This window comes from Triticum aestivum, chromosome 4D, assembly GCF_018294505.1.
Source record: "Triticum aestivum cultivar Chinese Spring chromosome 4D, IWGSC CS RefSeq v2.1, whole genome shotgun sequence".
Taxonomy (NCBI): domain Eukaryota; kingdom Viridiplantae; phylum Streptophyta; class Magnoliopsida; order Poales; family Poaceae; genus Triticum; species Triticum aestivum.
In genome coordinates, this window is record NC_057805.1 from 65,529,975 (window position 1) to 65,542,719 (window position 12,745).

General features: G+C 49.5%; 1 protein-coding gene across 4 annotated transcripts; it reads right to left on the minus strand.

Annotated features, from left to right (window-relative positions):
- Positions 1–7,129: 7,129 nt before the first annotated feature.
- On the minus strand, positions 7,130–9,469 carry LOC123096245 (putative receptor-like protein kinase At4g00960). Of its 4 annotated transcripts, none has more exons than XM_044517919.1 (7): positions 9,203–9,469; positions 8,865–9,038; positions 8,491–8,752; positions 7,988–8,210; positions 7,737–7,884; positions 7,433–7,634; positions 7,130–7,355 (listed from the first exon to the last, which is right to left on the minus strand). In XM_044517919.1, exons 2-6 carry the CDS (start codon positions 9,006–9,008, stop codon positions 7,446–7,448), a joined length of 966 nt encoding a protein of 321 aa, XP_044373854.1. In that variant the 5' UTR covers positions 9,009–9,038; positions 9,203–9,469; the 3' UTR covers positions 7,130–7,355; positions 7,433–7,445. The 4 variants fall into 4 exon arrangements, with proteins under 4 accessions (XP_044373854.1, XP_044373855.1, XP_044373856.1 ...); XM_044517920.1 differs by having other exon boundaries at positions 7,130–7,361; XM_044517921.1 differs by having other exon boundaries at positions 8,865–9,048.
- Between the last annotated feature and the right edge of the window lie 3,276 nt (positions 9,470–12,745).

Sequence of the window (12,745 nt, forward strand, 5' to 3'; positions counted from 1 at the left end):
TCCCGAAAGCTCTCTCTTGATTTATTTTTTTCCAGGTCAAAACCCTCCATATAGCAGAAGATGGGCACCGGAGGCCTGCTAGGTGGCCCACAAGCCACAGGGGCGCACCCAGGGGGTAGGGCGCGCCCCCCAGGCTTGTGCCTCCTGGTAGGTCCCCTCTGATATTTCCTTCGCCCAATATTTTTATATATTTCAAAATAATTCTCCGTAAATTTTCAGGACTTTTGGAGTTGTGCAGAATAGGCTTCTCATATTTGCTCCTTTTCCAGTCCAGAATTCTAGCTGCCAGCATTCTCCCTCTTCATGTAAACCTTGTAAAAGAAGAGAGAAAAGGCATAAGTATTGTACCAAAATAGGTAATAACAGCCCATAATGCAATAAATATTAATATAAAAGCATGATGCAAAATGGAGTATCATACATCAACCTTGCTGCCCTTCCGATGATGTGTGAGTAGTTTACCACAGACCTACGAGTCCATTGCTAGTAGCTTGATGGCTTCTTCTCTCTCTTTGATCTTCAATACAATGTTCTCCTCGATGTTTTTGGAGATCTATTCGATGTAATCTTCTTTTGCGATGTGTTTGTTGGGATTTGATGAATTGTGGCTTTATGATCAGATTATCCATGAATATTATTTGAGTTTTTTCTGAATTCTTATATGCATGATTGTTATAGCTTTGTATTTCTTAACAGAGTATCTGTTTGGCTTGGCCAACTAGATTGATTTATGTTGCAAACGGAGATGTGCTTTGTAATGGGTTCAATCTTGAAGTGATCTATATCCCAGTGACAGAAAGGGACAAGACACGTATTTGTATTGTTGTCATTAAAGGGAAAGCAATGGGGTTTATTCATATTGCTTAGATTTACTTTGTCTACATCATGTCATCTTGCTTAAGGTGTTACTCGGTTCTTTATGAACTTAATACTCTAGATGCATGCTGGATAGCGGTCGATGTGTGGAGTAATAGTAGTAGATGAAGGCATGAGTCGGTCTACTTGTCTCGGACGTGATGCCTATATACATAATTATTGCCTTGGATATTGTCATAACTATGCGCTTTTCTATCAATTGCCCAATAGTAATTTGTTTACCCATCATATGTTTTTGTTCGAGAAAGAAGCCTCTAATGAAAACTATGCCCCCGGGGTCTATCTTTATCATATATTAAATCCAAAAATACCTTTCTGCAATTCATTTACCGTTCTTTTATTTTGTGTTTTTGTTTACCTATCTACCGTTATCAGACTTGATCATTGCAAGTAACCGCCAAGGGGATTGACAACCCTCTTGATCGCGTTGGATGCAAGTATTTGTTATTTTGTGTGTAGGTGGTGTTCACGAGGTCTTGCGTAGTTCTTCTACTGGATTGATAACCTTAGTTCTTAACCGAGGTGGAGTCGCACTCTCGGCGCCGATACAGGTGGCCGGCAAACACGAACGCCGCAACCGTGTCCTCATGGGCATGTTGACCTCTGACCACGACGAATCCATCATTGACCTCACATCAACCAGCGACGTACATGCGACGGGCTCAGACGAGGAAGAGTAGGGCATGGGAGACGACGGCGTCTTGAGTCCCGTGAGCTGGTGTGTGTCCCATTTCCTACTCTACCTCGACTGTGCCCGCACCAATATTCCATGGGGCGCAACCAGCCGTCGGACATAGACCCGGCGGAGCCGAACAAGTTTCGCTTAAAATTAGGTTTCACGTGCATGTGATTATATGGATTTGAGAATTCGTAATTGAGGTATGCGGTTGTGGAAACAATAGTTTGAGGTCTGACCAATCACTCTCCGTGAACGCGTTTGCATCATGTCCACAGAATTTGAGGGGTCAAATTTGGTGTAGATGCTCCTACGTACAGTACGTGTTTTTTTACGTACAGTACGTGTTAATCCTCGATAACGTTTATTTGGGTGGAGGGGAGCTGGCCCCGGCTGAGGGCCACCATCGTCTCCATTCTCCTCCTGGAGTCCTGGTCCTGTCTAATTAATGGTGACCAAAGCTGGTGGTTGTCATGATGGTTTGGTTCGGGCTGCGTCCCAGGTTGGCGAGTTTAGCCGTGTTTGGGCTGAGCATCCCGTGTCCCTCTGCTCCGGTTGCCATGTCATGCCTTCTGCGTTCATGTCATATGTTGTATCCCATGTACTCACTCTTAACTTCTTCTATCAATAAAATGATACGCAAGTTTTGGGTATTCATCAAAAAAAAACCGGTGGTTGTGCCTTACTCGTTTGGAAGCAAGACAATGGCGGCCTTTAATTCCGCACTGAATCGAATCCCCGGAACTGAAAATGTTCACAGAAATGCAGCAAATAATAACAAGAAAAACATGAAGTGCATTCGGGAATTCCTTTTTCGATACTAACACACTGAAGAATTGGTTCATCAAAAGTAGATCTTGTCGGGCTCCTGAGCCTTACAGGTGACCTCAGCGAACACGACGACCTCGGGGCCCGGCGGCGCCAGCGGCAGAGCGAGCGGGCAGCTGAAGCCCAGCTTGCGCTTGTTGCCGAGGCCGTCGAGCCCCACGTAGGTGACCTCCCCGGAGAGGCGCATCTCGACACCGAACACGCCCGTCGCGTTCTGCTTCTTGAAATCCTCCTCCGCCGCCGCGTCCAGCACGTACGCCGGGACGTCCCCGACGGCGTGGACGACGTGCACCTTCGTCTTGAGCATCTTGTGCTTGTGCCCCTCGCCGGCGACGGTGGCGTTGTACAGGCGCCGGTCGTGGAAGACGGAGGTGGCCACGAGGGGCCTGGTGTGCTTCATGACCGCCCCGCTGGGATTGCGGACGGCGAGAGCCACCGAGATGTCGAAGGCGAAGACGGGCGTAGGCGCCGCCGCGCCGGCCGTTCTGTTGGCGAAGGCGAAGCTGTTGAGACGGGCGTCGTAGACCTTGGCCTTGACTTGGGGGACGACGCCGAAGCGTAAGACGACGACGGTGATAGCCGCGAGGACGGCGGCCACCGCGAGGCCGATGCCCAAGCCGGCGAACCACCGCCTACAGTTTCGTGGTGGTCCATACGGGCAGCAGCAACACTTGCAACACTTCGCCATTTGTGACACTGTGAGTCTGACAGGTTGGATGATTCTACCTATGTCGCCGGACTGGGCCACTTGGGTGTAGGGTGACTCTGGCTGCCGGAATAGATTGTGCGCGTCGGTGGACAATTCGTCTTGCTAAGAAAAACAACTGAAACTGACGATTTTTGTATGCAAGCACAGCCTAAATATTCAGTTATTACGATGTTTAGACGACATCGTAAACATCTGAAACAACTTACGAGAGCAAACAAGGAAATTATGGCATATATGATATGAAGTCCGTCGTCGCCTAATCGCCTGCAACCCAAAAATGTGTGGGGCGTGTTTTTTTTTAAAAGGAGGATGACCCCCGGCCTCTGCATCTGGGTGATGCATACGGCCACTTTATGACCTTACAAAGTCATACAATAGCAAGGCTAAAGCCACCGTCTAAGCACAACGGTCGCTACACCTATCCAATTGATGGAGGGGCGCTGATAGCCTGGGCCTAATACCAAATAGACATCGCAGCCAAACCTAAACATCTAAGACCTGAGGTCCCAACCAGGACGCCTGCCTGGTATGGGGCACCTACCAGTCCGGCGCACTCCTCAACCAGGACGCCTGCCGGGTATGAGGCCGCCGCAGCCACCTGCCACGAGTCCATCTTCAGAGTTGTACTGTTGCATCTATCGTGCCAGGTCTCTCTGCCATCGACGCCACCATGACGTCAGACAGCGTCATCCACCTGCGCGAGTCCATCCTCCCACATCGAACTCCGAATCTGCACTGCGCCACGCCGTCAAGATCCGTCGCCATCAATGTATGGATGAAGCACCGCTCCACCAAAGAAACCGTCCGCTGGTCCCGCGAAGCAAGGCGCAGCACCAAGTAGAAGGCCGAAGTCGCACCGCCACCACGCCACCAACAGCCCCGCCACCAAGAGCTGTTCCCAGCCGCCGCCTTCAAGAAGGAACACGACATCAGGGTGCCGTCGACGCCCAGAACAGGGGAACAAAAGCTTTCGCCATAGCTCGAGGAGGAGGCGGAAGGAAGAGGATCCACCCCAAAGCCTCCAGGAAGGGGATCGGCGCCAAAGGCGTCGACTTTGGGGAGGCCGCCGCGCCAGCCAGGGGTTTCCCGCACGCCAGATCCGCCAGGCCGGAACAGCCGTAAGGACCGGCGCCAGCACGGATCGGGACAAATCGGAGCAGGGGCGGATCTTCTACATGGAGCCATGACGGATTGCGAGGAGCCGCCACTGCGCCAGCGTCCGCAGCCCCCACGCCGCCCGCGCGGCCGTGGGAGGCTGCCCACCAGCGCAGCCCGCCGGTTGCACCGCGCCCACCGGTCGGGGCCGCCGCCCCGGGGAGCCAAGGCCCTCCAACGGAAAGGAGGCGCCGGATCCCGCCGCCACCATCATTGGGGCCGAGCACCCGCGCCTCGGAGGCCCTCAGGCGGCGGCGGAGGGAGGGGAGGAGAGGGGAAAACGCGGCAGCGGCGCTATGGTTGGCCCCCGGGTCGCCTCAGAGGAGGCGACGCGGGAAGAGACGCCACCTTCTTATTATTCGTGCGGGGCATGTGCTACCGAGAGCAGCGGGTAGCAATGCTAAAAGTCAATTGAGCAAATTGTCAAGCAACTCGGGCAAGTAGGCATTTGGAAAGAAGATTGTTGAATCGATCATCTCTTGTTTATTGCTGACTACGGTTGGTGTCATCCCAGCTGCCGTTGTCTTTGGGTTACGGTATAGCAAGATGTTTGGTTTAATCCCCAAATAGTTGAAGTTAATTGTAAACTAGACTAACTTGGATCCCGTTGATTGAGCCACAAAGCATCGAGCCACAAAGTTTTTGCATTTTTCCCTTGCTACATTCTATCAGATAAAATTTGTATTTCAAACTGAAATTGAGATGGGATCCTTGCATGGGATATATCTTAGATGGGATACTTGCCCTCCATGAGATTATCCATGAGGTTAAGAGCAAACACCTCCGTGCGGTGTTCTTCAAGATCGATTTCCACAAAGCCTATGATACTGTTCACTGGTCCTTCCTTCGGGAAGTGTTGCTGAAACGTGGCTTTGACCCCCACTGGGTGGCTCGGGTGATGCAATTAGTTACGAGTGGTCGGACGGCTGTTAACATCAATGGGGAGGTTGGACCTTACTTCGCGACTGGCCAAGGGGTCTGACAGGGTGACCCGATCTCCCCATTTCTCTTCAACCTTGTGGTTGATGCGCTCGCCTCGATTCTGGACTTGGCCAAGCGCGCGGGTCACATTAGGGGGATTTGCCCCCATTTGGTGACCCCTGGGGGTTTGACCCACCTCCAATATGCGGATGACACCATTATGATGGTGGAAGGGTCGGATGAAGATATTCAGAACCTCAAATTCCTCCTCCTCTGCTTCCAGGAAATGTCGGGCCTCAAAATAAACTTTGCCAAGAGCGAGGTAATGGTCTTGGGATATTCCTAAGGGGAGCCCAGCGGATTGCCAACCGTTTGAACTGCCGCTTGGGGTCCTTCCCGATGACCTATCTTGGCAGGCCCCTTAGTGACGTGCGGCTCCTGGAGAAGGATTTCCGTCCAATAATCGCCAAGCTCCAACCTAGAATGGAGCCTTGGCAAGGGAGATGGCTTTCCAAAGCCGCTCGAGTGATTCTAATGAACTCCTCCCTTATTAGCTTATTGATGTATATCATGGGATTCTATAGTCTACACGAATCCCTCCATCATGAAGTTACCAAACTGCTCTCCAGATTCTTTTGGGCGGGCGAGAACAATAAACAGAAGTACCATATGGTCAAATGGTCTGAGATCTGTAAACCTAAGGACCAGGGGAGCTTGGGGGTTATTTCTTCCAAAGCGAATGAATATTGCCCTCCTGTCCAAATGGCTTTGGCGGATCCAGACTGAGGAGGGTGGCCTGTGGCTTCAGATTATCCGTGGGAAGTACCTTCGCGGGCAACCGTTAGCGTTTGCCTCTAGGTCTGGAGGTTCCCAATTCTGGCAATCGTTGATCCCTCTGTTAACGGTTCTGCGCATTGGGACTTCCATCCAGATAGGCTCTGGTGCTGCCACACTTTTTTGGCTGGATAGATGGGTGGGTTCCCGCCCCTTTGCAGATCGTTTTTTTGCGCTATTTTCTATCTGTGTTCACCCACAGATCTCTGTGGCGGCGGCCCTAGAGAACCTAGGCGCGATTGCTTTCCGCCGCACCTTCGGGGCGGTTGAACTCGCGCAATGGGATGAGTTACTTGAGTGTATTGCCCTTCACTCTCCTTCTCTGGAACCGGATACGCTCTCTTGGCACCTCGAGCCAAGCGGTAGATTTTCGACCAGATCTCTATACCAGGCGATTGTTCCTACTCCTGGTCCAGCGGAGCTCGCGGTGCTTTGGGAGATCAAACTCCCCCTGAAGATCCGTATATTTCTATGGCAATGGGTTAGAGGTCGCCTCCCCTTAGGCACTGAGGTCCGTAAGCGTAATGGACCTGGGGATGGTCTCTGCCCCATTTGTTTGGTACCGGAAGATTGCAACCACATCTTCTTCCGGTGCCCGGCAGCTCAGTTCTTATGGAGTTGCTTCCGGGAAGTGGTTGGGGGCACGTGGTGCCATGACAACCTTCCGGATTTGTTCGGGAGGTATTTAGGCTCCCCGGGCCTAGGCGCGCCCCTATTTCGGTCGCGCTAGGTACCCTTGTCTGGTCCCTTTGGTGTACCCGCAATAAATTAGTCATCGAACGAGTGATTCCGTCTCGTGTGACTGATGTGATCTACAAAATGTGTGGCTTCTTGCAGCTCTGGAGACCGCTTAGTAAACGGAGCGACCGAGGCGTCATCGACAACACCATGGCGGGTCTTCGTGCCACCGCAGCGTCTTTTGCTCCTCCTGCACCGCCCCCTCCTCCCCCTCCCGAGCCGGATTAGCTTCTCCTCTTAGTTTATTTGGGGCTTGTCTTGCTGTGCCCCAACATGATTCTATGACTTATTGTACTTGACATTGTTACGTTGGATGCTTGGTGGTATGCTTTATAATATAAAGCAGGGGGAAACCCTTTTTCTTAACTGAAATTGAACAGACAACATCATTGTATCTGGAGAATAAAAATATCCATTACCACCAAGAGATATGTGGAGTACGTAGCAGTTACAAGGAGAAATACAATTTAATAGACTTCACAATGACGTACATAGTACATATCATATCGTAATATTTAAAAAATAATTCATTATAGCTAATAATAGAGAGCGTCCATTCCATGTTGCACGTGTCTGCTGAACAAAACCCAAATTTCATGCTCGATGGAGATTGGAGACCTGAAACTTCATATAGTAGGTTATCAGCATCTGAAATGCATAATAAGTCGGTTTATAACGGAGCGAAAATTGCATACCTGGCATGGCATTTTAGTTTCTTATGGATGCACATCGTCCGTTTAGCTTGTCAAGAATTGTTTCTATGGATGGTCTCTTCAGCCGATCAATCTCAACACATTCCAGTCCTATTTCGATGCATTTTTTTACTTGTTGGAGACCATCTGCATCTAACAATGGGTACTCGGATGCGATGCGCTGCTCTTTCCAGTTTTCACGTACCTACGTATAGGATTGGAATCATGATCCTCAAGATAACACAAAAATCAATAACATGAGCTTTTAAAGTTTAGTTTCCATATCATGAAGCAAAATTTCTCTTACATTTTTTATGAATTGCACTGCAGACGGTTCTTTGCCTGGACAATTCTTCTCTCCCGTGGTAGTCTCCATGATTAGTAGGCCTAAACTGTATATGTCTGACTTCGTGGAGATTTCACCTCTGTATAGATATTCCGGAGCTATGTATCCACTGCATATCATTAAGATTTTTATAAGTATTATCAGAGAGATTAGAATGCAGTTTACTTTAAGACAAAGGACCAAAACATTATCGCAGTTTGTGGTCTACTTACTATGACCCAACAACATTCTGTGTGTTCATCCGTGTTTGTTCTTGACCAAAGAGTCTGGAGAGACCGAAATCGGCGATTTTCGGCACCATGTTATCATCCAACAGTATGTTTTCCGGCTTGAGATCCATATGGACAATAGGAATGCTGTGTACAAAGTGCAAACCATTGCAAATCCCCTTAATTATGTTGAAGCGTATGTTCCAGTCCATTTTTGTATGTACTTCTGAGGAAGTGAAACACTGAATTATTGAATTACTCAAATATAAAGAATTACAATAACGTAAACATTTATTTATTAGAATGCCGACAGCAAAAATATGTTCACAAAAGACAACCTTTCAGTACAATAGCAAGTTCTTTGGATAATACCAACTGTTGCAGTTTTTCCCCATTATTGAGCATTGAAAAGTTAAAGGAATATATTGATGCCAAACTCCAATTCATAATGTAAACATATTGGAACATTAACATGAAAGCAATTTGAGTCGGGTAGTATTATATACCAAAAAGATGTTTCTGAAGGCTTCCCAGTGGTAAGTACTCATGGCAAAGTAAACTTTCAACAATGTCAGCCACAATATATCTTCCGTTGTTCAGCACCACTTTCTTTTGACCTTCGTGACAGTAGCCGACCAACTTCAGTACATTTTCATGGTGGAGAGCCATAATGTTCTGAACCTCGTTAGCAAACGCTTTGTCGCGTGCGATTGGCGAATTTTCCGCGAGTTTCTTCACGGTAATTATTTGGCCATCCGGCATATGTCCCTGTTCAACCTCAAAGATACTTTTTCAGCAAACATTGGCATCTTTTTTCAGAAGTGTTTTCAGAAACTCATGCGAAGGTGAAAAATATAAAGGCAGAGGAATGACCATATACCATATAAACAGTTCCAAATGCGCCCGTACCGATTTTACGCGCCTCTGAGAACTGGTCGGTGATGGTTTTCAGAAAGTCTAAGGGCAGATTCTTCGGTAATGTGCTCAGAACGCTCGGCTGGCCTAAGCCAGCGCTAGTCGCCATTTCTGATGGTTGAACAAGCTTTCAGGCGAGCTGCTTCAATCTATGCATCGTCAGAAATTCATATGCACCTTATAGAAGGACAGATCTAAGTATGCAAGACTAGGCATACATGGATCTATTGGAAACTAAGCAGCATACATGGTTATTGCAAGAACATCTGAAAATATGCAGCTTCGCGATTAAAAAGGACTGACCTGAAGAAGATCCAACACTTGGGGGTGATTCTCTCGAGCAGCTGCGAAGAGGACAACAAAACGTGGATGAGGCTTGTGAGAAGAATCGCTTCCTTGCTGGTTGCTTGCTTCGGGTGGATTTATATGAACCAATCCAGTGAGATCTGGATCGAGCGCGTGGGCAAGAATGTGTTGACTTGACTCCAAGCGGTCTAGCCTATGATGCTCACTCGCTGATGTCTTTCCGTGAAGAAGAAAAAATGATGCGCCCACTAATAAGAATATAAAATCATGTCAGCATCGCTGCTTTAAATATCCTCACACTGTAGCTCTTTCCACACTGTGGCTTTCATCGACGGCGAGTCCGCGTGGCTCGCGAGGTGCGGGCCACAAGTTAGCGTGTCTCTGTCAGTACGCGGTGTCAGGGGCAAGGCTTTCTTTTGAAGCAAAAACTTTGCCTCTTCTATTAATTATTAAAGGAAAAATTGTCTGAAAATCCCTTTTGGAGGCCGAGCTTCATGGGCCAGTTTTAAAAAATTCAAAATTCATATTTTTACATTTTAAAAAAAATCTGAAAATAAATAGACATACATGGAGGCATAATGCACAAATGTGTAAATTTTCAAGACGAAATACGCTGAAATGAGGGTTGTGCAAAAGAACAAACCTGAGGCTTTTTAACACACGATATTGTTCATCCACTCAGGCGATGACTTCTTTTTTATAGATCGCATTTCAAGGATGTTCCATCCTGAAATTCGGCCTCCATAGGGCCGAGAGGCAAGAACAATAACAACAAAACCGTTAGTCCTAAACAAGTTAGGATAGACTAGAGCTGAAACCCATGAGAATCTCGCAACCAACTCATGGTTCTGACGCATGGATAACAAGCTTTCACTCATCCTTGTTCATGGCTAATTCTCTGGTGATACTCTAATCCTTCAGATCTCCCTTTACGGACTCCTCCCATGTCCACTTCGGTCTACCCTGGCCTCTCTTGACATTATCGGCACGCTTTAGCCGTCCGCTATGCACTAGAGCTTCTGAAGGCATGCGCTGAATATGCCCAAACCATCTCAAACGATGTTGGACAAGTTTCTCTTCAATCGGTGCTACCAAACTATATCTCATATATCATCATTCCGGACACCTCACTCAAATTTGCCAGTTAATTACAGAAGCGTCCGAAGGCACAACAAACCCAACAAAAACACACCAACCCCAAAAAACAGAAACAAACGAAAAACCAATCACCGTAACTAGCTGGCCTCCCATTACTGTCGAAGAGAAGAAGTCAATATTGCTATGGGAGGTGTAGACCGGAACTCTCCTACAGAGATGGCAAAGCAAGCATCATCCCGAACCATGTTCCAGGTTCCTTGCTTGCCATGCCAATGAACAACTTTGATTGTAACCTTGTCGCCTGCATGACACAAGGCCAAAGCCCTCAAAGTTGCAGAAACTCTCAGGGCCACCTCCCGACATGCACCACTCTATCGTGTCCTGCGTGATCAACCAACACCACCTTCCGGGCCGCTACACCCGACATACCGCTGCTCGCCTTCGAGTTGCAACGCCGCACGACCATGGCCATCACACCAACTCATCTGGGGTTGCCCCCCCCCCCCTCCACGACATAAAGTTGACCACCCACTCTGAGGTGCGTCAACCGAGCCGACAACCCCTACTACATCGGCGGCACATGATTATCACGCCTCCCTGCCTCATAAAACGGGTTACGGGTGCCCGCAATGGTTCCCGAGGCCACCGGCTCGACGCACCAACAACAACCCGGGGCCGCCGCCCCGACATCCCCGGCTCACGACGACAGGAGGGGATTGTGCAAGTAGGTGTGTGCAAACTCTCCAAGATGACGTCTGCAAGGAGTAAATGAGGTAGGCGCCGTCGTCGCCCACTCCGACTGCCGAAGCTAGGGATTTCTCCCGAAGAGCCCACCCCAAGAGGGATGGGGAAGAGCTTCACAGCAACACCTCCAAGAAGAAAAATGACATCAGTACGAACGGTCGGGCAACACTTTCACCCCTGAAGCTCCTCCACACAGATTTCCGGAGCACACATCACCCCGCAACGCCAAACGACAACACATCACGCTGCGACGGCCGACCGCAAACACCTCACTGGCACGAGCTCCGATCTCATGTCTGGGGCCGTTGCCCTGGCATCGAAACGGCACGCACACGAGCAGAAATCGAGCTGAGACAAAGACACGCATCAAAAAGAAAAAAATTACGTAAGCCATTAAGTCTCGGTCGACTGAGTCATAGCCACACCCTTTTAAAATGTAGCTGAAATAATTGAATTTTCTATAAAATCTGTGTGAAATAATCCCAAAATTGATTGAACCGTACATGTACAGAACTGTTAGAAGCAATTCAGCCAAAATAAGACAAGTACCAGGAAGCTCAAGAGACAAAAATCATACGTTTGTCTGTCGGTGTCAAGTTTTGGACCCCTGCCCATATGTTTGATGTCCATAATCTACCCTTCCTTGGAAGGGTCGAGCACAAGCCCCGAGAAAACAATGGTGCCAGTGGTCTCCTCAACGATGAAGAAGGCAAAAGGATGATCGGCGACAAAGTCCACAAGCTTGGGTGCCGGCGGTTCATCACCGAACAACGAAAACCCCATCTCGTCATCCGACTCGGTGAAGGCCGCAGCTTCGCTCCCCTCCTCGTTCACCTCGATGACCGCCTTGTGTACGACGTCGTTAACGTACAACTGCACGCCCTCCCCATCGCCGTCCTCCATCTTCTCGGTCAAGCCCTTCGTGGAAGGTTCAAATGGAAGGCGCAGGCCCAGGCTCTGAAGGATGCCAACCAAGCTGCTCCGGAAGCTCAGCTTGAACTTGGGCAGCCGAAAGTCGCCAACGGGAAGAAACGCCCTAGGGAGGTGCTCGTGAAGGAACCCTGGCCGGGAGGTCAGGCAGTCGACCAGGCTCGTTAGGCCGTCACGGGCGTCGGGGAGGAACACACACATGGAGAAACTTGGGAGGCTCATCCGCATCTTATAGTTGTGTAGCCCGTACTCCGACGAGTTGTCATCAGCATCCTTGTACGGCAGCTTCAGCACCTTGAATCCGTCGGCAAATTTGACAAATTTGACCTATAGTCGAAATCATTTCACAGAATGAACTGTCCGTGAAACTATTTCACGCGGGTGACCCTTGGCGCCTAACTCTCAGGCACTGCACTAGTGCAACGCCCAGGAGCTAGGCGCTGCACTAGTGTAGTGTGGCGCCTAGCTCTCAGGAAAACATCCCGGCCGAAACTGTGAACGGCTTCGACCCGTAAAAAGTTTTAAGGGACGCGAAAAACATCCCGACCGAAACTGTGAATATAAGGATTTCGGAGCCAAACCGAAGAGGCCCCGTATACACGAACGACCGTTGGCGGAAGTTTAACTGTCATGGGAAACTTCATGGTCGCTCCCGTCCGCTCGGCCCCGACGCCGGCCGCCCGCCGCTGGTCCCTGGACGCCGGCCGCGCGTCCGCCGGCCATCCGTGTGGCCCACCAGCCCTCCGCCCCGGCCGCCGCGCTCGCCCG

Excerpts from the sequence above, each read along its gene's own strand:
- LOC123096245 (XM_044517919.1), bottom strand. The coding sequence starts at position 9,008 with ATGGCGACTAGCGCTGGCTTAGGCCAGCCGAGCGTTCTGAGCACATTA. Across the intron at positions 8,753-8,864 it reads CATTTGGAACTGTTTATATG|GGACATATGCCGGATGGCCA; the intron begins GTATATGGTCAT and ends GAGGTTGAACAG. Across the intron at positions 7,635-7,736 it reads CAGTGCAATTCATAAAAAAT|GTACGTGAAAACTGGAAAGA; the intron begins GTAAGAGAAATT and ends TCCTATACGTAG.